General features: G+C 34.6%; 1 protein-coding gene across 1 annotated transcript; it reads left to right on the top strand.

Moving 5' to 3' along the window:
- Positions 1–2: 2 nt before the first annotated feature.
- LOC132560229 (tumor suppressor candidate 3-like) lies at positions 3–25,882 on the top strand. The gene is made up of 11 exons (XM_060224890.1): positions 3–89; positions 12,217–12,389; positions 12,820–12,937; positions 14,240–14,322; positions 15,420–15,477; positions 16,147–16,287; positions 16,718–16,807; positions 18,748–18,811; positions 20,801–20,875; positions 23,064–23,154; positions 23,486–25,882. Exons 1-11 carry the CDS (start codon positions 3–5, stop codon positions 23,499–23,501), a joined length of 996 nt encoding a protein of 331 aa, XP_060080873.1. The 3' UTR covers positions 23,502–25,882.
- The last annotated feature ends 1,121 nt before the right edge of the window (positions 25,883–27,003 follow it).

Raw genomic sequence — 27,003 nt, 5'->3', positions numbered from 1 at the left:
TAATGGCTGCCAACATGAAGCATCTGCTGTTTGCCGTTTCCATATTTGCCTTCATTTGCGTTTGTGAGTCGGCCCTAAAGAAAAAAGAGGTATTGTTTTTAACAAACACATATTTCCTGATTATCGAATATACGTGTGCAAACATGTGGCGATGCATTTTCATGTTCGCGACCGATTATCTAGTCACCGGTGAGTTGTAAATGTGGCAATGCCATATCACCGGTATAGAAGTTCCTTCTTCGGTGACTTTTCTACGTATATTCCATTTTGTCTTGAACCTAAAACTTTAAACATGAAGATGCTAAAATGTGTCCTGCTTTTGCTGAACTAGTCCTCGCTTTCTGTTAAAACGCTCTACATCTAGACTTACGAAACCGATATTGTCAGAGAGAAGTTACAACGTATCGTGTGGACATCGGTTCCGGATCGTTATGTATTTCGGAACGACCATTTTGTCGAGTCGTATCACGTAATCTATTGACTTTCGTTACCTTGTATTCGGATATTTTTGTTGTTGTAACATGTAACGCTTTCAGAAAGAATAAAAAAAAATGTGATTTAAACCATTTACCGTAAAATATTATGAATATATATTCCATTGGCATTTGTGTATTTTTCCTGAATACACATTTTTACGTGTCAAACATCCACCTAGATATATTGAAATAACCTATCAATTCATTTTCAAATGCTTGTTGTCTGTCATGTGAATAAAAATCGACCATGAACAATAGGCCACTCCTTTTCACAATTTTTTGGCTACGAAAGTCCAAACTTCTACATCTCATTTTGAAAAAAATGATGATTTATAATTCATCACTTTTGACAACTCATTCCCAATTTTATTCAAATAGCGAGTTGTAGACAGAAAGATGAAAAATCAACTTTAATTGAATAGATTGTGTTATAAAAAATTTTACCAAAAAATATGGCACATTTGAGAAAAAAGGATCAAACAATAAAAACTTGAAACTAGCCCTTTAGAAATGGTACACACCTAAACACAGATATCCACCACTTTTGCACCATAAAAAGTATTTTTATTCTTAATTTCATCCGAAAGTCATTACCATTTAAATGACAATTTTTTTTAATGCATGTGTACTTCTGGGTTGCACCAAGCTAACCCAAAACATCTCTGTGATTTAGTGATGTCATCCCAAATGGAAGCGCAGTCATATGTCAGATACACATTTCAATTATTTCAGGTGAGCGAATTTGAGATGGTATGTGTGGATATTTTTTTAGAAAAATCCTGGTCTTTCACTTGTCAATTTTTTAATAAATCTTAAAGTATGAACACATTTCAATTCATTCATGTAATTGTTTGGTTGCAGTTCATCAACATAGCAAAACTAGTGAAAAATTATTCTTAAGGGATCGGAAGCTAATGTGCCAAGTATATAGTACTGTAGCTTTGCCAGGTTGGACACACCTATGTTTGCTTAATGGCCCAGTATTTGAGTGACAGTGACAATTTCTTTAAGAAATTTGTTTACAATGTGAGGCAATTGGAAATAATATTTTTGACATATCCAAATAACCATTGCAACATTGTCAAGTCAAGGAAAAACACAAATTTGTGTATAATGCACAAACTGGGCCATGAAACACCAATTGGAGTCTGGATTTTGGTTCTAAAACTAACAGAGATTGAAATTTGCAATCTGTTAAAAATTTCATAATTCATGACAAGGAAAATATTTTTTTACTAAACAATGTTTACTTAAATTATAGCTACTTAATATCTTCACGTACTATTGAAACAAAAGCCATATAGGTTAGGAAGTTCTACATCTGTTTCTGGTAATTTCCATGTGTAAATAAATTTCATTTCTGCATTTTATAGATGTTTCATGACCAAATAAATGCAATTGACTTGGGATGAAAAATTGAAAAACTATGTTTAAAGGAATTTTGGCTATTTTTAGAAAAATTCTGTAGAAATGTACTTTATTATGACCATTGCAGTTTTAAAATTGAACTCCGCTCTTTTTATGTTGTTCAAATACCATTGAATCTTCTAAGCTATACTGATCTGTGAATATTCATCCTCTTGACAGGTTTTCCATTAGATTAATTGGAGATTATGGTTTAAATTGCTGGGTTGATTGTGGTATATATTATGGTTTTATATAATTGTGGGAATAAATGGAAATGATATAATTCAAAGCTTTGGTGTTTCATTGAAAGAATTAAATTTCCTGAATTTAAAATGCACTCTTTAATTTTGGTGAGGTATGAAGTGATACAATTACATACCAGTAGTCCGCAAGTTAATTTTCACATCATGGACTGAAAACATATTTACTACCTTTTTACATCTTGCATCTATTTTCTATATACATTATTATTTACTGAACATTACTTTTCTTTTTAAAATATAAAAATTTGAGTTTTACTTTTTATTCATAAAAATTGCTACTGTTTTTTCAATAATGTCTTTTTAATGAAACATGTACATGTTTGAAGCCTTTATATATTTTTCCAATGTTATTGTAACTATTTTAACACTTAAAAGTACTGTCAACCATTTATAACAAATTTCACCAAAGTCACTTCACCTGTATAAAAATGCCTTAACAACTTCATCACTAAGACCCGTTTTCCACTCAGTTTAAGAACACACAAAAATACACAAAAAAACTCATCCTATATTATGTAATAAAGGATAATGATATTATGTCATCAATCACTCCAGCCTGCAATGTGGAATTTTATATAGTATTATTCAAATAATTGAATTTTGATGAAAGTGAGTATCAGGACTATAAAGGACAACAAATTAGGTGTATTAAAAAAGTTATTTAAATTTGTTGTCATACCCAACTATAGAATATAAATCATTTTCTTTTGCCCTCATACTTTTTTTACTATATTTCCTAGGCCTTTAATACTTTACCTCCAGCTACTCTTAACAAAAGTCAAGCAACTTTTGCTTTATTTCTATAAAATGATTTACTTCAACCACATTGAACAAAATAGAAATAAAAGTACAAATAGGTGGAGGAGTCCAATGTCCTGTGGGTGGTACTGGTTGGTAGACTTATCAGTAGATGAATCCAACATCCTGTGGGTGGTACTGGTTGGTAGACTTATCAGTAGATGAATTCAACGTCCTTTGGGTGGTACTGGTTGGTAGACTTATCAGTAGATGAATCCAACGTCCTTTGGGTGGTACTGGTTGGTAGACTTATCAGTCGATGAATCCAACATCCTGTGGGTGGTACTGGTTGGTAGACTTATCAGTAGATGAATCCAACATCCTGTGGGTGGTACTGGTTGGTAGACTTATCAGTAGATGAATCCAACATCCTGTGGGTGGTACTGGTTGGTAGACTTATCAGTAGATGTATCCAACATCCTGTGGGTGGTACTGGTTGGTAGACTTATCAGTAGATGTATCCAACATCCTGTGGGTGGTACTGGTTGGTAGATTTATCAGTAGATGAATCCAACATCCTGTGGGTGGTACTGGTTGGTAGATTTATCAGTAGATGAATCCAACATCCTGTGGGTGGTACTGGTTGGTAGATGTATCGGTAGATGAATCCAACATCCTTTGGGTGGTACTGGTTGGTAGACTTTTCGGTAGATGTATTCAACATCCTGTGGGTGGTACTGGTTGGTAGACTTATCAGTAGATGAATCCAACATCCTGGTCACTAGACTTAACGGTAGATGAATTCAACGTCCTGTGGGTGGTACTGGTTGGTAGACTTATTGGTAGATGAATTCAACGTCCTGTGGGTGGTACTGGTTGGTAGATGTATCAGTAGATGAATCCAACGTCCTGTGGGTGGTACTGGTTGGTAGACTTATCACTAGATGAATTCAATGTCCTGTGGGTGGTACTGGTTGGTAGATGTATCAGTAGATGAATCCAACGTCCTGTGGATGGTACTGGTTGGTAGATGTATCAGTAGATGAATCCAACGTCCTGTGGATGGTACTGGTTGGTAGATGTATCGATAGAGGAATCCTAGGTGAATACTGGAGTATTCTAGTAGAACTCCGTAGACGATAGGTAATAACAAGAAGATATAGGATGGAGCATCAACACCAGGGATTCCATAGCTTAGATTTATTCGTTGACATGTTTCGGTTGGCTAGACCAACTGTCTTCACAACCAGAGAAATCTTCCAATATTTATGCTTCAAGCATCAAATAGTTGTATTTTAAATATTGGTTGAATATCCTGTTTTTGTGTTATGGAGATGGAAGTAGCTTAAAGATACCAGGTATAGCCTATAGGAATTTGTTTTAGGGTACCATTGAATGTTTATTTTTTCTGATGCTGTTGTGATTGATATTCTTACCATTTTTTTTAGCTTAGATGTATGCATGTCTGCTTTATAACAAAGTAACCCCAGTGTGATACCATGTTATTGTATTAAAATGCAATGTATAGTAAATTTATTATTCTTGTGACATTGGTGGTAGAAATATTAATGCATAGGTTGAGAATAACTTTTTGATTTCACTTACAAAAAGTTTTTGCTTTGTTATTCCAATTTCTTAAGCTCACCTGGCTCGATGGGCGAAGTGAGCTTATGTCATGGCACTGCGTCTGTTGTCTGTCTATCATCTGTCCATCATCTGTCTTTTGTCTGTTATTTGTCAACATTTCCTTTTAAACAACTCAATAATCAGCAGACCAAATATCCTGATATTTTGCTGATAGGTTGCTGGAAAAAGCCTGACAAAGTTTGCAATAAGAAATGACCTTGACCCTTTTTCAAGGTCACAGTTGACAAATTTGTTTAAACATCAAACAACATCTTCTGACTCACCAAAAGGCACAGAAGCATGGTATTTTGGTGAAAGGCTCCTAGGATGATGCCAACATAGTTTGTGAATTTGCAAGGGGACAAAATTGTTAAAACCTGTAAACAACTTCTTTTGTCTAACCAAAATGTGCTAAAGCATGATATTTGGGTAATATGTTCCTAGGATGAAGTCTAACAAAGTTTTCAAAAAGAAATGATGACCCTAATTCAAGATCACTGGTCAAATTTGTTTAAACCTTTAAATAACTTCTTCTGACTAACCAAAAGGCACGGAAACATGATATTTTGCTGAAAAAGGGTTTCTAGCTCAAAGCCCAACAAATTTCAAGAAAAAAAGAAATGACATTTACCTATAATCCTGCTCCTAAAGCACTGTTTAGAACTGAGTTCAAGAAGCTGTTGGAAATTTGGTTAAACTCCATTGGATGTGCCAGCTTTGAATGTCAAATATGTATTTGTCAATATATTTGTGATATTAATACCTATTGTACTTTTGCGTAACACTGAATACCAGGTGAGCAATGTAGGCCCATTGGGTCTTTTGTTTCTTAACATAAACTTGTTTTAGTGGCGGGTATTGTAATTTTTGCAGGAAGACTATCTGTGTCCCAACATACATCACATTTTGTATATTTATTACCACTATGAGTTTGATGGTAGTTCATTTCCCGATTGTGGTAATTGAGTATGTTTCTGATAAAGTGGGTTTGTTTCTCTGCTGATTGTCGCTAATCAATAATCACATAAGGATTGAAACCATATCTTTAGGATGGGGGAAATAACTTACATTGGACATAAATTGGATAATCAGATCAAACATGTTCACGGAATGAGAATAAATTATTATTATAAAGATATTGATATATGTTAATTTATTACCATTTGTAAGTTGGAACTAGAATGATGGTTAAGGCAGAAGAAAGACCAAAACATTAATATTATTTTCAATGAGAATACACTAGTTTAAACACATTCAAAGTTGTTGGACTTATTGCAAGAGAAATGAATACCATGTTGTATACAGATTATGGGTAGACATACTACCAGTACACGTATTAGAGTGTAAAAAGGCCAGACATAATACAGCAATGATTGTATTAATTATTTATTAGACTAACTACGGTATTGTTTGATGTTAAACATTCCCCAACACTGGTATGTACATGTCTAGTGAACGAGGTATAATTGGACTAGTATTACCACAACAGATATTACCAGGTATTGTATGATTAGCCTCTAGTGCTAATGACTTTGTGACTGGGCTAGTCATTAAATGTGTTATCTTAAACTGCACCATAGTTCCTGTTAGGATATTATATCCACTGTAAAGCTGTTATCTACCGCTATACAGAACACAGTGTTAGCCATACAGTCCTTACCAGGAAATGGGGGTTGTTATTGTTTATGATTTCCTGTGTCGATATACATGAAAGCCTTGTTCTGTTTTGGCCTTCCTTGAAAATTTTCAATCCATCCAACTCCCACTTGACCTTGCTTCTGTTTATATATGTGAAAAATATAAGCATTTATTATTTGTTGGGATATGTAACCGTGTTGGTGTTGTAATTAAAAAGAAGTAAATAGTGAAAAAAAGCTTAGATCATTTTTTTTTTACTGTCATATGCCTATTTATTTTGGAAAAATGGAAGATTTACATGGTACTTGGTAGTGTAAAATGATAAAACATCTTTGGTATTCCTGTGGGTTATATATGTACCTAATCCACCTAGGCACATATGTGCAACTCATTATGGATGATCATCAATTCTTAAAGAGAAATCAATATCTTCACAATTTCTGTAACATATAGTTCTTTCTCTTCATTCCTCCAAAATGTGTGAGATATTCCTACATAATACTGAGTCAGATCAATGTTTGTTTACTCCATATCCCTACATAATACTGAGTCAGATCAATGTTTGTTTACTACATATTCCTACATAATACTGAGTCAGATCAATGTTTGTTTACTACATACCCTACATAATACTGAGTCAGATCAATGCTTGTTTTTACTACATATCCCTACATAATACTGAGTCAGATCAATGTTTGTTTACTACATATCCCTACATAATACTGAGTCAGATCAATGTTTGTTTTTACTACATATTCCTACATGATACTGAGTCAGATCAATGTTTGTTTACTACATACCCTACATAATACTGAGTCAGATCAATGTTTGTTTTTACTACATATCCCTACATAATACTGAGTCAGATCAATGTTTGTTTACTACATATCCCTACATAATACTGAGTCAGATCAATGTTTGTTTTTACTACATATCCCTACATAATACTGAGTCAGATCAATGTTTGTTTACTACATAACCCTACATAATACTGAGTCAGATCAATGTTTGTTTACTACATATCCCTACATAATACTGAGTCAGATCAGTGTTTGTTTACTACATAACCCTACATAATACTGAGTCAGATCAATGTTTGTTTTTACTACATATCCCTACATAATACTGAGTCAGATCAATGTTTGTTTACTTCATATCCCTACATAATACTGAGTCAGATCAATGTTTGTTTACTACATAACCCTACATAATACTGAGTCAGATCAATGTTTGTTTACTACATATCCCTACATAATACTGAGTCAGATCAATGTTTGTTTTTACTACATATCCCTACATAATACTGAGTCAGATCAATGTTTGTTTACTATATATCCCTACATAATACTGAGTCAGATCAGTGTTTGTTTACTATATATACCTACATAATACTAAGTCAGTTTTGTAGATATCTCTCCTTAAAACATGGACTGATCAATGTTTGCAGACTGAAACGTCTAAGATGTTCTGAGTGTTCACTGTTGATATTATATGTTACTATTACTGAAAATAATAATTGAAAACATAAGAAAATATTGATGAAACAAACAAAGTTTTCCAGTGTTGTGGTATTGATGTTTGAAGAGAAGTAAAGAAGCAAAGCCATTATGTGAATGAGGTTTCCTACTTTAAGTGTTTGATATATTGTAAACATTAATACATGTACCAGGGATAAATTTTTGATGTTTCCTTACTAAAAACAAGCATTCCAAGTGCAATCTTATTTACAGTTACATGTTCAGCATTTACCACTCATATGCTGAAATTAGCTTACTTTATATAGGTAGTTTGATGCCTTTTTAAACATTTACAAAGTGCATGCATGCAATATGTATTACAGAAATAGCAGGCTGTACGTACCTCAGTATACCTTTTCTCCCTGTAGCTGATTTGGATGGAAAAGTTCTTATAAAATCTGCACTCCAACTGTATTGGTTACTAGATATTTAAATAACTTGGTGTCATATGGTTATTTGAATGAAATTTAAATCATGTACGATTTACATAAAATTTACACTGGAGTATACATTCTCAATTTTACACCTGCTGATAATTCATTCGAAACTAGTATATCTTTTGTGATTTCCAAGGGACACTGAATGTCTGTGATGAGTTTTGAGCTTGAGAAAGTGTTTCTCCTGTGTCTCCTTTGTGAAACACCAAGGTGATGTGGAGGCAGTTTGATGAGACTTAGGTTTCTCGTCAGTCTCTGTATATTCTAGCTCACGGGTAAATCCCTCCCTACAGAGAAAGTGACTCTTTGGTATGTAGTCAATCCTGCTGAAGATATTTAATGATCTCTCCTGTTACAGAAGAAGACCCATCTGATTACAATACCACAACAGCACAATTGTATTATTTCCCTAGGAGTGTGGAAATGGCCATACTAATTACAATGAAAGCTAGAGAGTGTAGAGGTATAAAGATAGATTTAATTGGAAAGGTGTGTTAGGTATATAGCAGCACTGTTAGTACCTCATACAACAACTCAATGGGGATTAGATATGTGCTCCCCAGCTACAACAAAGGTTATGCACATGCACTTCTGTATTCATAACAGGAAGTTTTAATGGAAATAAAGGAAATCGTTCAATCCTAAAGGTAGAAAATATCCTTGAAAATAATGATCCATCCCGTTAATGATTGATTTTGAGAATAAATAAAATGAAGTATCATATATATAAATATTGGTACCTCGTTTTTAAAATGGTCAACTTTTTTAAATTGTATATTTATGGGTTATTACAGAATTTCAGTTTCCTGGTCTATTTCCCTTGAAACAGGAAACTAGCTGTGTGTTATGTAAGGACTTAGAGCAATTTAACACAGGCCAGGCTTATACCCTATGTATAATCTTCTTTCTGGTACAAGAGGTGTAAAGATAAAATAGATTTGTGAAATCTTATAACTCAAATCATGAATTGAAGTTTGAAATGTACTGCTCAAAAACTGTGCCACATAAGTTTGTTTATATTATGTATTGTTTCAAACAAAGCATTAATGTATTCAACAACATATGTGTATAGCCATATAAATATATATCCTTATGATGAATTTAGATGTGTACTTTTGTAAAATAAAAGTAACTTTTACTGATGCCCATTAATTTCCTTATCTGTCCTGATATGGTGTATAGCTGAGAGCAGCTATCTCTCAGTGGACAACTTGGGTATGGGAGCTGGTCATTGATTCTGTGGAGTTTAGTAAAGAATGCTTAGATTAACAGTCTGCCTCTGGAGGATATGGGGTTCTGTGTAGTTCAGTCCTGGGTGCCTTGAGTGGCTGCCTGTCTCAAGACATTGGGGGTCCTGTGTAGTTCAGAACAAAGTGGCTGTCTCGATTCTACCTATGGATGATTGAGAGTAGGGGCTCTGATTAGATCAGTAAAGAATGACTTTCTGCCTCTGAAGGGTTGGAGGTTCTGTGTAGTTCAGTCCAGAGAGAGCATTGAGTGGCTGTCTGCCTGTCTCAGGACATTGGGTGCCCTGAGTACAAAAGTTGGGGGTTGTGTGTTGCACAAGTATAGAGTAGCTCTGGTTAGATCAGTAAAGAGTGACTTTCTGCCTCTTGAGGGTTGGAGGTTCTATTAGTTCAGTCCAGAGTGCCTTGAGTTCAGAATAAAGTAGATGTCTCAATTCTACCTCAAGAGGATAGGGAGTTGTGTGTTGCACAGTATGAGTGTCTGTCTGCCTCTGGAGGAATGGGGGTTCTGTGTAGAATGGTACAGAATGTCTCTGCCTCTGAAGGGTTGGGGTTTGTGTAGCTCCGCGCAGAGTGACTGTCTGTCTCCTGAGGGTAGGGCTTCTGGGTAGATTAGAACAGAGTGGTTGTCTGCCTCTGGAGAGTTGGGGGTGCTGTTTAGCTCAGTGTTATGGCTGTCTGCTTCAAGAGGGTAGGGGTTCTTGGAGACTCACATGTTACTGCCTTCGGAAAGTGAAGAGTTCTGTACAGCTTTGTACAGAGTGGCTGTCTACCTCTGGAGGGGTGGGAAATCCATATAGATCAGAACTGAATGACTATATTGTCACTGGAGGGTGTAAGTTTTGTGTAACGTAGTACAGACTGATTATCTGTCTCTGGAAGATTGGGGGCTCTGTGTAGCTCAGTACAGTGTGGCTCTCTGCTTTTGCAGGGATGAGGGTTCTGGGTATCTTAGTACAGATTGTCTGTCTGCCTCTGGAGGGGCAGGGATTCTGTGCAGCTCAGTGTCTATATAAACGTGATTACCTTGACAACAATTGTGAAACAAGCTATTTTAACTAATAGTGGTGTGAAACCAGAGAACCAGGGAAACCCTGAATGGTTGGGCAGGTAACCTCCTATTTTTTAATGTCCATTTGTGGAATCAAACCTTGTGAGTGTGTAATCTCTTGTGTCTCAGGTTCAGTAAGGTTTGTAGGGTAGAATAGTGGTGTGAAATGGGTGTCTCTGGTAGTGTGTGGTTGGGAGGGTATGATATTGTTGTGGGATGGGTGTCTTTGGTTGTGTGTGGTTGGTAGGGTATGATATTGGTGTGAAATGGTGTCTCTGGTTGTGTGTGGTTGGGAGGGTATGATATTGTTGTTGGATGGGTGTCTTTGGTCGTGTGTGGTTGGGAGGGTATGATATTGTTCTGGGATGGGTGTCTTTGGTCGTGTGTAGTTGGTAGGGTATGATATTGTTGTTGGATGGGTGTCTTTGGTTGTGTGGAGTTGGTAGGGTATGATATTGTTGTTGGATCAGTGTCTTTGGTTGTGTGTGGTTGGTAGGGTATGATATTGTTGTGGGATGGGTGTCTTTGGTCGTGTGTAGTTGGTAGGGTATGATATTGGTGTTGGATGGGTGTCTTTGGTTGTGTGTAGTTGGTAGGGTATGGTGTAGTTGGTAGTGTATGATATGGTGTTGGATATTGTTGTGGTTGGATGGGTGTCTTTGGTTGTGTGTTGGTTGGTAGGGTATGATATTGTTGTGGGATGGGATGGTATATGTGTTGGATTGGTTTGTGTGTAGTTGGTAGGGTATGATATTGTTGTGGGATGGGTGTCTTTGGTCGTGTGTAGTTGGTAGGGTATGATATTGGTGTTGGATGGGTGTCTTTGGTCGTGTGTAGTTGGTAGGGTATGATATTGTTGTGGGATGGGTGTCTTTGGTTGTGTGGAGTTGGTAGGGTATGATATTGTTGGATGAGTGTCTTTGGTTGTGTGTGGTTGGGAGGGTATGATATTGTTGTGGGATGGGTGTCTTTGGTTGTGTTTGGTTGGTAGGGTATGATATTGTTGTGGGATGGGTGTCTTTGGTTGTGTGGAGTTGGTAGGGTATGATATTGTTGTTGGATGAGTGTCTTTGGTTGTGTGTAGTTGGTAGGGTATGATATTGGTGTGGGATGGGTGTCTTTGGTTGTGTGTAGTTGGTAGTGTATGATATTGGTGTTGGATGAGTGTCTTTGGTTGTGGTTGGTTGGTAGTGTATGATATTGGTGTTGGATGAGTGTCTTTGGTTGTGTTTGGTTGGTAGGGTATGATATTGGTGTGGGATGGGTGTCTTTGGTTGTGTGTAGTTGGTAGGGTATGATATTGGTGTTGGATGAGTGTCTTTGGTTGTGTGTAGTTGGTAGGGTATGATATTGGTGTGGGATGGGTGTCTTTGGTTGTGTGTAGTTGGTAGTGTATGATATTGGTGTTGGATGAGTGTCTTTGTTTGTGGTTGGTTGGTAGTGTATGATATTGGTGTTGGATGAGTGTCTTTGGTTGTGGTTGGTTGGTAGGGTATGATATTGGTGTGGGATGGGTGTCTTTGATTGTGTGTGGTTGGTAGGAATTATGATCGTGGTTTAGAATGGGTGTCTCTGGTCAGGTACATTGTATATTTTGTAGGGTAGGATAGTGATGTGGGTTAATTGTTGGTGTGCTCCGAGTATACTACTCTCACAATATGTAACACCTTATAACTGTCTCCAGTATGGTGATATTGAAATGGTATTGGATCAGTTATATTGGTAAAAATGAAGTGTATTCTGTGATTTTCGGATGAGTTCTAACAGCATGCGGTGTATGACGTTTTTATTGAACTCTTCAACTCTTCAATTCTAGGTGGACACAGTCGGTGAGAAGGTGCAGCAGCTGAGTGACTGGAACAACAAGAAGTCTATCATACGTCTTAATGGCGAGAAGTTCAAGCAATATGTGAAAGCTGCCCCGAAGAACTACTCCGTGATTGTGATGCTGACAGCTCTACAGGCTCAGCGACAATGCTCTGTGTGCAGGTGAGTGCTACTAATTCATAATGGGTTCAATTGACCAAAACGTTTTGTGTAAACTTATAATTTGAATATCTATATATTTTCGAGATAGTTTTGAATGAATTCAATGAGCAATCAAAATACATGTTCCCTTATTAAATGGCTGAACATTTTGAGTTGATTATTTATTTATATTCGATGATTGACCCAAGGAGTGAAAACATGAATTCGTCAACTGAGTTCATAGGATCATGATTGAATGTTGATAGTCCTTATTGATGTCCTCTTTGTTATTATGACACAGAGGACACCATTGTCCTATTTAGGATTAATCCCCAGAATTGGCCAATGAATGGACTTTCGTTGTTATCTGATTTAGGATCTACAGATACTTAGTCCTCATATGTATCATTGTAAATAACTTTCTACTATCACATATTTCTTTGTTTTGTAGACAAGCCAATGATGAGTTTACTATTTTAGCAAACTCATGGCGCTACTCACAACAGTACTCTAATCGTCTTTTCTTCACCATGGTTGATTACGATGAAGGAGCTGATGTTTTTGCCAGTGTAAGTTGCCTCTCTCTGTGAATTTTTTTTCAAAATCATGTTTTACTTGTGATGACACCTAATGTTATTCCAGATATTTATCTTGAAAACATAAGCAAAATTTTACTACCCAATACATCATGTTAAAAAGAAATACAGTGATATTCACCTAGATTGAGTCTTGCTTGTGTTTGGTTCACCATCGAAAATACTCCATCAAAGTTTTACATTTTGCAAAAGGAAATATTTAAAATAAATTGAAATAAAATATTTCTAGTAATAAAAATATCCTGCACTAAATAAATGGTATTAGTAGACTTTTTAGATTTCCTTTCTGCTGTCCTACAGGCACCAATATTATCATTAAATCTATCACTTATACTGGTACCTATTTATCTTTTGAAAAGAGGAGAATGACATGATATCAACATCAATTATTTTCTTCAAAGAAAAAAAAAGTTCTTGTTTCTTATAGAAAACCCTAAAAGAAATTTTTAAGGGGATACCACGACAAAAAGTCTATGTAAACTTTTAAAGTATTGATTCTTTGTAAGTACATGATATTCATCAGTTGAGCCTGTGGACTATATACATGTGTTATACCTGAGGGTACAGTTGGACCACACCACTTCCTGGTGTGATGAATTACCTCAGGCATTCAATTGTTACACACACCTTGTTAAGGAAATACATCATCTTTTTCAGAATTGTAAGATATCATTACGTGGTAGACTGTAGAGTGTTGATATCAAAATAAATATGGATTAATTATATGATCCAACCAACAACATAAACAAAATTGGGAAATATAATTTTATATAAACATATATATTGGAAATTAACAGTTCCTTATAGCTCTGTAATTGAGTAAATCCAGAATACCAGTGATCACAGATCTGAAGCCTGAGGCAACGATCTCCACACAGATATGACTGTGTTGGTTGAATTGGAAAGGAAGAATCTTCAAATCCTAAGGTTTTCATACTCTTTATTTGTTATGGTCAATTTGGAAGGTCATAGTGACCATTTCAATAATTAAAACCAACCATTATGTTGTGCAGTCACTTACATCTTGTATGAAATGACTATATCACTGGTAATAATGACTATCAAATGAAGAGTTAAATCTTATCATCAACAAGAAATACATAGCCTTTAGTTTTGTCTTCAATGTATTTCACGAGTATAGACATCGTAAACAGGATTGAAGCCATGGGTTTTAAGGATGGGTCACTAGTTAAACCACTTCAAAAAACTGAAAAACCAGCTAAAATAATCCTGACAAATATTTGTGATACAGAATTTACTAAATTGATTTTGTAGCTGAAGCTGAATACTGCTCCAGTCTTCATGCATTTCCCAGCCAAGGGTAAACCAAAGAAAAGTGACACCATGGACATCCACAGGTACTACTGTTATGGTTTTTTAGGGCAAATATTTGACATCCTTTGCCAGAGAAGACGACACTTAGAAATTCCAAGTTGTACTTTTTGTCTATTTCTTCTTGATTTTAGACCTTTAGCACAAACACTATTTGAAATATTTCTGCTCTAGATTGTTAATGTGAGCAGATCTATAAAACAGTTTCTGAAATTTTTATTAGGAATTTTGTTAAAAAACCAAAGGTACTGAAAAAATGTTAGATCTGATAAAGTAAATGAGGTGATAAAATTTGTGGTGATTACAAATCTGTTTATTGTAATCTGAATTTTATAGGATGTTTCAAATGTGTGTAAGAGAATGAACAGTCAGCTTGTACATGTCTTCTAAGTTAAAAATGACAAGTATCAATGTAATGTGTTAAAGTGATAAAAAAACAAATATGCTTACCTTTCACACAAGTACCCAGTTCACTCTGTATGAGATCTATGGTGATACATTGTGACATGTCCATCAATCACCTCCAGTCAGAACTGGACTGCTTGACCATTGCCTAGGGTGGATTAACTACCCTGACACTGGACATTAGAATACATTGTCCAGTATTCTTGGTCACACGAGGATCTAACACATATGGTTTAATTTTCGTATCTTGATACCTGTAACAAAAACCTGATGTGATTTGTGTATACAATACACTAATAGAATTGATGTGCTAACTAGACAGGTAAGGAATAGATATGGAGTTGTTGCTATATGTTTTGGTTAAATTATTTGATTTCTAGCTACTTCCTGGTCTTTAATTTCAACTTCCAACTGTCTCTTGTTGTGTTCACTTTAATGACAATGTAGCTTATGCATGCTTTATTCTTTTTTAGTGGAGTACTACATATTACTGAATAATGAAATTGAACATAAATATGTAAACCATCCTTTTATTTTAAATATATATATCCACATATCTCTTTCTGCTTTTTCAGATGTTGTGCAATAAAGTTTTAAATTACAGTATTCTCTATGTAATCTAATTTACCTAATTCATGTGAAAAAAAAAATTATCATAAATTAAATCATTTTTCCTCGCCTGTTCAATAATATGAATACATATTTCTCCAATATCTAGGGTTGGATTTGCAGCTGAGCAGATTGCAAAGTGGGTTGGAGAAAGAACAGACATCCAGGTATTGTAGGTTCATCTTTCACCTTGACCATGTCAGAATTTGACAGATCATTATTAATACTTTTGTTGCAGGAGATCATACTTAGTGCTGTAGGGCTAGGAAAGTCTACCAGAGAGGCATGTCTAACTTACCTGGACATAAAAGAGTTTGTTTTCTTGTTTCATTTTATTTAAATTATTTGAGAAACCATGCATAAAATTGTGTTTTGACTTGCTAACTTGATATACAGACTTGTTCATCAGACTTTTAGATAGATGTAATACCTTGTTTAATAAGATATAGCATATCAGGTATTATGTCTTGAAAAGTGAGGCCTGTGTTTATGACTTTATACCATTGATAAAAGTATTGGGGTATAGTTTCTTACAGTTGGCACTTTCTGCATGGTGATGTTTAAATTATGTTAGTGATGTCAGTCATATGGAATTGGGTTCAGATGAAAAGAATACCATATCTTTGTGTGATAGACAGAGAAATCCCATGAGGGTTTAAAGTATTGAAGTTAAAAGTCACATGATTGACTTTAAAAATTCCTATCTGTTGGGATTTCTCAGTGTAAATCGCAAACAGGTGCTTGAATTTACTAAAATTTAATTTGCTTCCTTACAGATGTGTTCAGTGAAGTAACTTATCTGATAGTATATTGTTGTTATCTATCTTGGTTGACAGATCCGAGTGTTCCGACCTCCAAACTATTCTGGCACTCTCGCATTAGCCTTGCTGTTATCCCTGATTGGTGGACTACTGTACCTCAAAAGAAACAACCTGGAGTTCCTATACAACAGAACCTTTTGGGGGATTGGGGCCCTAGTAAGTGTAAAGCAGACTTTGCTGTAGTTTTCATAGAAAATTTGAATTTTTGAACATAACGTTGGTTATTTCCCACTGGAAATAACTTTATAACAATTACCAGTATAGGATGGCAGTTTTGATGGTATGCATGTATTGACACTGACTTACTATATTCGATGTCACATTTTCTGTTTCATGACACTTGATAACTATCTTTTAACTTTTATTTTCAATATTGTGCATCTCAGGTGACCGTCAAGGTCGCTAGGCCTCTTGTTTTTGTGTTGGAACTACACGCTGAACTGATCTGAGATTTACCGTACATGTTATGGTCTGGTGGCAATCTAAGGGAGATAATTCACTGTATTGTCCTTTCTTTTTCAAGAGTCATTTTCTATATCACATAATGAATAAAGAAATAGCTGTTAAAAATCCCTTTGTTTTCCAGTGTATCATCTTCGCGATGACATCAGGGCAGATGTGGAACCACATCAGGGGACCACCTGTCATGCACAAAAACCCACACACTGGACAGATTGTATGTACCATTTTAATTATTTTCTTTTTTCTTTTAAGTCAATTCATTCTTGCTGGTAATCCTTGAAAGTACTGTAGTCACCTAAATCAACACAAGAGTTTGTATCAGTAGGGAATGTAGATGGTATTGTGGACTGATTTTTATTTTATATAAACTTCAGATGGTATGGTTTTCTTATTGATGAGTTTGTAAGTAAACTGTGTAGATGGATTGCTAATTCTTTAACTCTGTGAAATTTCCAGTACATTGAAGTGTAATCCTGTCACCTGTAGGATAATCATAATCAGAGTTTATTAAATGTCATGTATTTTCTTTTGGATATTTTTCCCCCTGTACTACAGCAGAGTGGTGATATATCAAGAAGACATATCAGTAATTATACAGTATAGGATTTGTCTCAGTCTTTCAATATCAAGAGTCTGGTCTACAGATTAATTGTACAGTTACTTCAAGGATTACCAGCTCTTTTTATCATGGTAATGGAAACTAATTGAATGGTTGAGGATGAATTAAAGAAAGTGGTAAATGTTTTGCTTAAGTTTATTTTAAGAAAAATACATGAATGTATCAGAATATGTATAGATTTTAGATTTTGTGATAATGATTAATAAATGACATAATTTTATGATAATCAACTGATTTCTTGAAATGAATTATATATTACTGATAATCCTAGAATGAAAAAAAAAAATCCCAGGTACTTCTTTGAAAAAATCAGTATTGTAATATTTTTATCATTTTATTCCTATCCCTTCTAAAGATATCATCATAAGTGTTAGTCTCTCTGTTGGTCTTTTCCTTGAAGTTCAACTTCTGCTTACCTCCTCCTATGATTTATATTTTGGGTATATATTATCAGAACATGTACATTGATTAAGTACTCATTTGAATTCTAGAAGTGCTATGGTTTTTAAAGTTTTGTTTAAATTGCTAATTCTTCCACAACTTACATGTATCTCTTTTTTTTTTCACTGATGAAGGTGACCATGTCGTCATCGAAACATCACACTCAAATCTTCTGCTGGTTATGTTATAAGAACTTCTATTCTATTACATATATCATGGAAGAGAAACACATGACTGAAAGTGATGTTTCCACAAACACACAAAATGGTTACCAAAGAAGAAAATGAAGTTGTGAGGCCAGATCACAAAGATAAGGTTTCACCTTAAAAGTGTCTGTATTACCAAGACATAGCCAATGTTATCAGAACAGTATCTTGTATGTGTTGATGTTTAAATGACTATTCAACTCTCATTACTTTTTCTAAATACTTGTATAAACAGACACTAATCTCTTGAAAATGGTGATATTTACTGTTTGTTTATCTGAGTTTTTAGATAGTATAGATAGTTTGATAACCAGTTAAACATCAAAACACACAGAAATGTTCTATATCTTGCTGAAATGAACCCTTTTAAACAGAAGTCTTACCTTTGTGAACCGGCCTCGCTGCTTCAATATCATCGTTGGTTGCCATTTTTGAGTATAGGTAAGAACATCGCTTTTGGTCATGTGATTTCCTGGCAAACATAGGAAATGAACACTGTCACAGGGGATGTTCAGACCTTTCTCTCACTTCTGAATACCATGTGGTCTTTTTTGGAAGTACTGATGCTGCTACTAGTACTTTCTTTCTTGACTTTTATGAACCTACTTATTCTTAAATAATTACAAATAAGCAGGTGACAATTCTAGTTTAGCATACACTTACAGTCAGTTTCAAGATATCTTACTGTTGAAGCAGGGGTTTTTGAATGTCTACAAGATTTTTAGGTATTTATATATATATACACACACATACATAAAGATAAAGATATATATGTTTTTTTTTTAAAAAAAATTTGGAAGAACAAGAAATTAAACTAACCAAGTGGTGAATGTTATACTGGTGATTTGGTGGTGATTGTGCTTGCATTTTGTTTGTTATCATTTCCAGAACTACATTCATGGTAGTAGCCAAGGACAGTTTGTTGCTGAGACCTACATCGTGTTTTTATTAAGTATCCTTACAGCCAGTGTTATACCTATATAGAGTGAAGGTGTGTCTATCACCTGTAACCATGTCACTGTGTATAGAAAATTACCCGTAATTGTTGTTGACGGGAGATAACAATTTTTTTGTTTGGGAGTAAATGAGAAACACTTCAAATGTCTACATCATCATCAATAGTTGAAAATGTAAAGCTCGTTAGTGGTTATAGTGTAATGTATCTTAACATACATTTATTACCAATAGTATTTCTTTCAGCCAAGTATAAAGTATAATTTCTCATCATTAAGATATTAACAATATCTAAATGTTTGAGTGTTTCATACACGAATAATGTATCTCTGAGTGCTATTTAGTAACAGTAATATCTCTGTGCTGTATATTAACACACCTGGTGCTGTAGAGGTATGATTCATTTGTTAGTGTCTAATATCTGTATGTTAATCATGTTGCTTGCTTATATATAATACATGTATTTCTATGTTGTTGTTTTAGTTTATCTTACAATTATTTTTTGTTGCTTTCCTTGTTGCTTCACTGTTTTCTGTTGCTGTGTTTCACTACATTCTGCTTATCCGTTTCAGTTCCATCCTGACCTGTTAAAACAAACCATACTGGAGTCACTTATACTGCTAGGAATCAGTATCTTTAGTGTTAAACAGCTTATTTTTTCTTTTGGTTATTTCTTTTTTAAGGGACACTTCTGTCCTGTGTTAGACAGGAAGCTTGACAATAAAGCATATTTATTTTGTCATCAATAGTTATCTGTAGGGTGATAGTGTATATTACTGGTACAGTGCTGTAACATTATCTGTAGGGTGGTAGTGTATATTACTGGTACAGTGTTATAACATTATCTGTAGGGTGATAGTGTATATTACTGGTACAGTGCTGTAACATTATCTGTAGGATGATAGTGTATATTACTGGTAAAGTGTTATAACATTATCTGTAGGGTGATAGTGTATATTACTGGTACAGTGTTATAACATTATCTGTAGGGTGATAGTGTATATTACTGGTACAGTGCTGTAACATTATCTGTAGGATGATAGTGTATATTACTGGTACAGTGTTGTAACATTATCTGTAGGGTGATAGTGTATATTACTGGTACAGTGTTATAACATTATCTGTAGGGTGATAGTGTATATTACTGGTACAGTGTTATAACATTATCTGTAGGATGATAGTGTATATTACTGGTACAGTGTTATAACATCATCTGTAGGTATCTGTAGAGTTGTCAAGCTTCCTCTGTCATACACACGCCTCTACTCACTCCCTGGTTTGACTTTCAATATTTACATTTTCTGGTCCTATACTAACCTAAATAATGAATTAGTGTCCTGGAAATTTGTATATGCATTAACCAGAAAGCATTGGTATGAGGACTGGCTTTTGTGATTGCTCTGATGAATTTTTCATGTGTGATGTGTTTACTGATGTGGTGTAAAGTTGCATGCTTTGTTTGATGGTAATATGAAACTAGACATGTCTTTCATTTTGTGATCATGCATATGGAGACTGGTTTTTGTGATTGCGCTGATGAATATTTCATGTTTTGTTTACTGATATGGTATAAAGTTGCATGCTTTGTTTGATGGTAATCTGAAACTAGACATGTCCTTCATTTTGTGATCAATTTGTTGGTGCATACAGTTATTTTATCTGTTCATTTGTATTTGGTGCTAAAAAAATACATAATGACAGGATGTTTTTTTTGAAGTCTGTCAATGTTACCAATGATGGACTACTTTTTATCAGTTTAATGTCACAGATATACTGTGTCAAGGTCAGTTTAGAATGTTGTTTGTTTTGGATTATTTATTGTTGAATCCAAAAATGAAATTCTTGTATTTTTTTTCTTGGTGTAAGAAAAAGCATGTGCATGTAACTTTATCAGATCATGAATTTCCTGTCAAGTTGAACATCCATGGGTTTGACCTTGGAATGACCATGGTGTGACCTTGGGTGAAACCTTAACTCACAAAATCAGATGCTGCTGTTGTTGGAGGTTTTGTTATGCTTAACGAGGCTAACTTAGTCAAAGGCGACTCAGGAAAGAAGCGAAGTGAGTATACCTTTATGATACGAGGCTAAAATACAGCTGATGTATAGCATCCAGGTAAGTGGTCACTCCCTCACCCACCCATATGAGCACTGATATGTTTCCTGATAAATTTACTTCTACCGATGGCCTCTCCAAACCACCCAATCCCCGAGATCACTTAAGGAAAACCACTACTGAGTGCCCTCTAGCCCAACCACCCATTTGCACACACAAACAGAAAACATTGAACTTCAGACACAATATCAGTGCCAAGCCTGTCTCTTCAAATATTTCTCTTCTGAAGTTCTCCTCCTCTCCTTCCTATCATAACACTCGCCCCATGTACTGCCAGACAGTGCCACCAATCACAAACCTCTTGCATCTAAACAACTATAGAGTTCAGATGGTAGAGCCAACACCGTACATGCTAGTTGGATGGGGTGTTCCTACTGACGTACACAATACTAACCACCGCCTGACAACATCCCTCAATACAAACCAGGATTCCATGAATTATTTGCGAGAAGTCAAATGCATCATTAAATATCTTAAGAATGTTAGCCACTCTTCAAGCAAAACCTGGGACAGGTGTAAGATTTGCAAAAGATCTTACGGAAGAAATTGCAATTATACCAGACACCTGAAAAAAGAACGTCCTATGTATAAGATAGAACCAGAAGTCATCAAATATAGGACAAGGGAACAGGCTGTAGCACCGTCAACTGAGAGACCATTTGGAGGTCTCACTAGAGATCAATTAGAACGTGCTACGTTCCGGGTAAGACTGGGGTGACAACTAATCGCCGGGGGACCACCGAAGAAACCAAGACCAGTTATGGATCAGGCGATAGAACTGCTTAAGGAGGACCTCGCTTTGAGCGACGATACCTCAATAACACCAGGATCTATGCCCAACACATCCGAGAATGTTGTTGGAAATACATTGGACTACAGGAATTACAATTATGTATCAGATTCAATGTCTGTCATATGTTTGGATGAACATTTACTTTCGGACACTGCCAAAAACTAATGAACCGTTATGCAAATATTGAGTAATATGAACACTTTATAACTGTGATGGAATATTGAGTACTAGTTAACGTGATGGAAATATTATCTGATTGTTATCTGATACCTTTTGTATATTCATAGAGAGGAAACAAACTTTGTAACAGTTGAAATCAATAGTACTACAGATTAACTAAACGCGCAATTGTATTACGTCCAAATCAGCATTGTACTTATTTTTTTAGGGAGCGACATTTTTAAGTACCTTAGGGGCATGAAAACATTAAAGGTTAGTCCTGATGAAGCCCAGGAGGGCGAAACTCGTTGACGAACACCTAATAAAAATTGAAGACCATACACTCCAAGGCTGTTGTGGTTGATATGTTTTACTGTATTTAAACAACTATACAGTATCCCCACCAGCACAGGCACACACAAACACTCACTTGTCTCAGGCTCTGATATATATTATGATATGATAAAGTAAGATATGACTAGCCATACAAGTGTCCCTGCCATCTCTAACGTGTCAGATTCTGAAAGTAAAAAACCACCTTGATATCATGGTATTATAAAGTAAGATTTGACTAGCCGTACAAGTGTCCCTGTCATCTCTAACGTGTCTGATTCTGAAAAAAACCCACCTTGATATCACGGTATTATAAAGTAACATATGACTAGCCATACAAGTGTCCCTGCCATCTCTAACGTGTCAGATTCTGAAAGTAAAAAACCACCTTGATATCACAGTATTATAAGGTAAGATTTGACTAGTCATTCAAGTGTCCCTGCCATCTCTAACATGTCTGATTCTGAAAAAAACCACCTTGATATTATGGTGTTAAAAAATAGGATTTGACTAGCCGTACAAGTGTCCCTGTCATTTCTAATGTGTCTGATTCTGGAAAAAACCCACCTTGATATTATGGTGTTATAAAGTTAGATTTGACTAGCCATACAAGTGTCCCTGTCATTTCTAATGTGTCTGATTCTGAAAGTAAAAATCACCTTGATATTATTGTATTATAAAGTAAGATTTGACAAGTCATACAAGTGTTCCTGCCATCTCTTACTTGTCTGATTCTGAAAGAAAACACCATGATATTATGGTATTATAAAGTAAGATTTGACAGGTTTATATTAAAATTCCAGAACTTGAATTGCACTTTTTCAGACATGTTTTTATTTGTCGTTTCAGTTTTAGCAGTGGTAGGACTTGGCTGTGTAGTTTTCTTCTTCAGTTTACTGCTGTCTGTATTTAGATCAAAATACCAGGGATATCCATACAGGTAATCACATTATTGTGCTGTAGTGTCATACTCTTGTTTGTAGGCTGACAAATACATGAAAAAATGAATTTTCAAACAAAGATATATATATAGGCATGTGAAGTAATTAGATCAAAAGTATTTGATCATGTGTGATTCAAACTTCTATATCCTACACAGAAAACAAATGAATTTTTTAAGTTTTCAATGTCAGTTGACAAAGTTCAATTGTGTTATAAAATTATAGATTTTGCTAGACCAGTAAGAAGATAGACTATTAAGTATTGAATTCTTACTTCTAAGGTTTTTTATTTTACTTCTATCTTTATTGAAATTTTAACTTTTGTTTCAGCTTCCTATTCAAATAAGAAGAAGGATTTGTATTTGAAGAAGACATCAAAATGTTATGCAAGAGTGTAGGATATGGATGATGAATGAGCGTATAATTTGACTGATTGAGTTGGAGGCTTTGTTGAACCTGAAACGAATAAGTGGACTTGGTATTCAACAAAGTTCCAGTCAGCAGCTGATGTGTTACACATAGAGTTTGAATATTGATTCAAGCTATAAAATTTAGATACTTTTCCATATTGCAGCTCAGAGTTATGAAAAGTAGCAACAGTAAAGTGGAATCCAACATCCATTTTCATTTGGTAGTTTTTGTAAAAAAAATGTAAAAAAAAGTTCAGTGATGCAAGTGCCCTAGACATTCCAACAGTTAGCAAAGGTATGTTGAAATTTAAAACAAACAATCCATACAAAATCTGTGCAAAGTAATTTTGTAAGATCTCGCAATGAAATGATGTTTCTTTTCTTTTCTATTGAATAATTATGTCAAGTGATCTGCAGCTGTCGGTAAGACAACAGTTACGGTAATTGATGACATAGGAGCAGGCATTTCTTGGTATTATTCTGATAAAGTTAGTTGTGGACAGATCTTTAGATGCATAAAAGCAAATTGGTTCATGGACATTTCATTTATTTTAATTTGGGTTAGTAACAGATGTTTAGGAAATACCATCTATAAAAACAGAGAGAGGAAAATGTCTTGTAATTATTTTAGTATAAGGTATGGAATATAATATTGATGCCCAGCTGATTTGATCACTGTAAGTTGTCTGGAAAAATAAATTTGAAAATCTGCATATGACACAAAAATGTCCTTTCTTAGAATCAACAAAATTGATTTAATATTTGTTTAAGATAATATTTTTGAAGTATGTAAAGTTACTGTGAGCTGTCTTTTAGAAGGGTGAAAGAGAGGGTGTGAATTGATAGATACTGTGTACAAATGTTACCCTCTTTGAAAGGATTTTTGAGTCTGAAAGCAGTAAAATAGAGGTTCTGTGGAAGCCATGGTGCTTCAGTAATTTTTTTTTATGGTTTTGTGTTTAGGTTCAGAATGTAGGGATTACATAGACTGCACACAATATTTTTTGTCATATTTCATTTTTTTTTTTTTTTTTTTGTGGGTATAGGTAGTTATCACAGTGATAGGAGTTTCACCTCTGCACTATAAGCAGGCAAAACACAAACTTTCTGGATTATTGAAACCTCAAATTATTGTGTTTCTCTGTTTACAAAAACATTTCTTACTGCGATTAAGTAAAGTTGATAATCTTATAAGCTTGTAGGGATTGGTATGTATGTTAAAATATATGATATTTGTAATTATATAAAATCGCAGTGTGATCCATAATGATAAAACACGATATCCTATTTGTTTTTAAATACCGGTACAGCATATGTAATTGTTTGTGATATACTTGCATTGATATTTTATGTATTGCGTAATGAAATATCAGTTGGAAGAAATATTGTTAAAGTATTTAAATTCCTGTTTTAGAAACTACAGATATATGATTTTAAGGATTCTCTGAATGACGTCAATAGTAAGAGTGCAATATAACAGACTCAAACACTGCCATTCAACTAGGACATTTATTTTTCTTAATCAGTTTATTTGCGTTCCGTCTAAGGGATATAAAATTGACTAATGGTGTTTGTTCAGAATCATTATAATCAGCAAAATTTTCATTTCTTAAGAATCGACCAACGAATAGGCATTGGGTTTCAATTATCAGGATTCTCTGTAATGAATCGTTGTTTTGAAAGGGAACATTGGAGTTTTTGACTGTGAATTTTTATGATTTAATTAATGTTGTTCTGGTACATTTTTGTGTATGTATTTGTCTATATACTGTCTTATTTTGTCACGGTCCAACATAGATTTTTTATTTTCATATTAATAGGTAACTCTGTGTTAAGTCTGGAAAGAATTAAAGCTTAGTTTATATCAATGTTCTTTTTCTTATAGAAATGTGAAAGGAAAGTTGATAATTATTATTTTCTGCAATCTTTGACTTTAAGAATGGAGGTTATCAGATGACTTAATGATATTCAGTTTTTATTAATCAGTCAATTAATAATGTTGAAAGATTTAATACAGGAAATATGAAACTCTTTACAACAGAAACACAAAATTTTTTTTTAAAAAATCAGATTTAATCCATTATCTAACCAGTATATTTTGAATAGGGTTTACATCAATATTGGTACAATGGTTTAGACTGTACAGGCTGTAACAGTTACAGTAATCAAAATTACTGAGAGGACATTAAATAAAATGGTTCGTGTATAATGGGTGTGTCTGTAAGTAATGTGTTGTCTATGTGTTAATTAAAGGTATGTTGTTTTACATTTTGTTGATTTTAGTAGGTTTAATATAAATCTCTTGATGTGAATATCATGAAAGATATAAAATAAATTGAAAATAAAAAATCAATGGAATAACTTGTCTTAGTTTTCATTTTGTTTTTGATTTAGAAAAGATGATCTCAAGTTTACTTTTAGCCCAATGGATGGGCTGTTCATGGTACCTTTCATCCGTGGTCGGTCTTTCCGTAAACAGTGTCATCGATATCTCTCGCGTACCTAGTGGATCTTTATCTTATTTGATTCACATGTAGGTTCTCCTTGGCCATGAGTGGTGCTCTCTATTATGGAAACTAATAAGAAAATAATACGGCTGTGAAGCGGCCATCTTGGATTTTGAAATAGAATCTCATTTCTGCATGTAATTTTTTCTCCAATTTTATAAATAGGTTTCCATTGGTCCATAGTAAAGTCTTTTGAATTGCGATACTGATCAGAGAATATTAAATTGACTGCCATCTTAGAATTTTACAATAAAAATGAAATGGCTGACGGATGGCAAAGTTTGTTAATGGTATTTAAAGAGAAACACATATAGATTTTTTTCAAATGCCATAGGTTGACCTCGGTACAAAGTGATACCCATTCAATTTCAAGTCTTGATTAAGAAAAAAAAACTTGCCAGGCAATCTTGGATTTTAACAATTGCCATTAAAGTTGCCTGTTGCTTTTGCTTTAGGAATACATGATGGATTGTTCTGAAAATTCATTGTTCCCTTGGTCCTGAGTTGCATACTGAATGTGTATGTTAAAAAACAGATAAAATAATTATATGTAGGTTTCCTTTGTCTACTGAGTTTATCATATGACTAATTCACATGTCAACACAGCAAATTATTAAGAGGAAAGAAAAGAAAATATAACGTTTAAACATTAGACAATGATGAGTGTCAAGAGTTGTTTGGGATCTCTGGTTAATAACCTATGTAGTGTCTTGGAAGCAACAAAAACATCCTTCACCAGTACCTCAGGGCATTCCAATAGGTTGTTGCACTAATTAGTGTTATAATCCTTTTTATCACATAACTGTTATTCAGTGGTTTCACCACAGTAATACTATGTAACAATTGTGATATACCCTGGAGCATTTTTTCCATGAGTGATCATGAGTTAAACCAAAGGGTTGCCACTGTTTGCTTTGTTCCCCAAATTTTT

The sequence above is a fragment of the Ylistrum balloti genome, unplaced genomic scaffold (genome assembly GCF_031769215.1).
Source record: "Ylistrum balloti isolate Yb309-2 unplaced genomic scaffold, AGI_CSIRO_Ybal_v1 Utg371040, whole genome shotgun sequence".
In the NCBI taxonomy this organism is placed as follows: Eukaryota; Metazoa; Mollusca; class Bivalvia; order Pectinida; family Pectinidae; genus Ylistrum; species Ylistrum balloti.
Note: the sequence above shows the minus strand (reverse complement) of the source record. Positions and strands in the feature narration are given on the sequence as shown.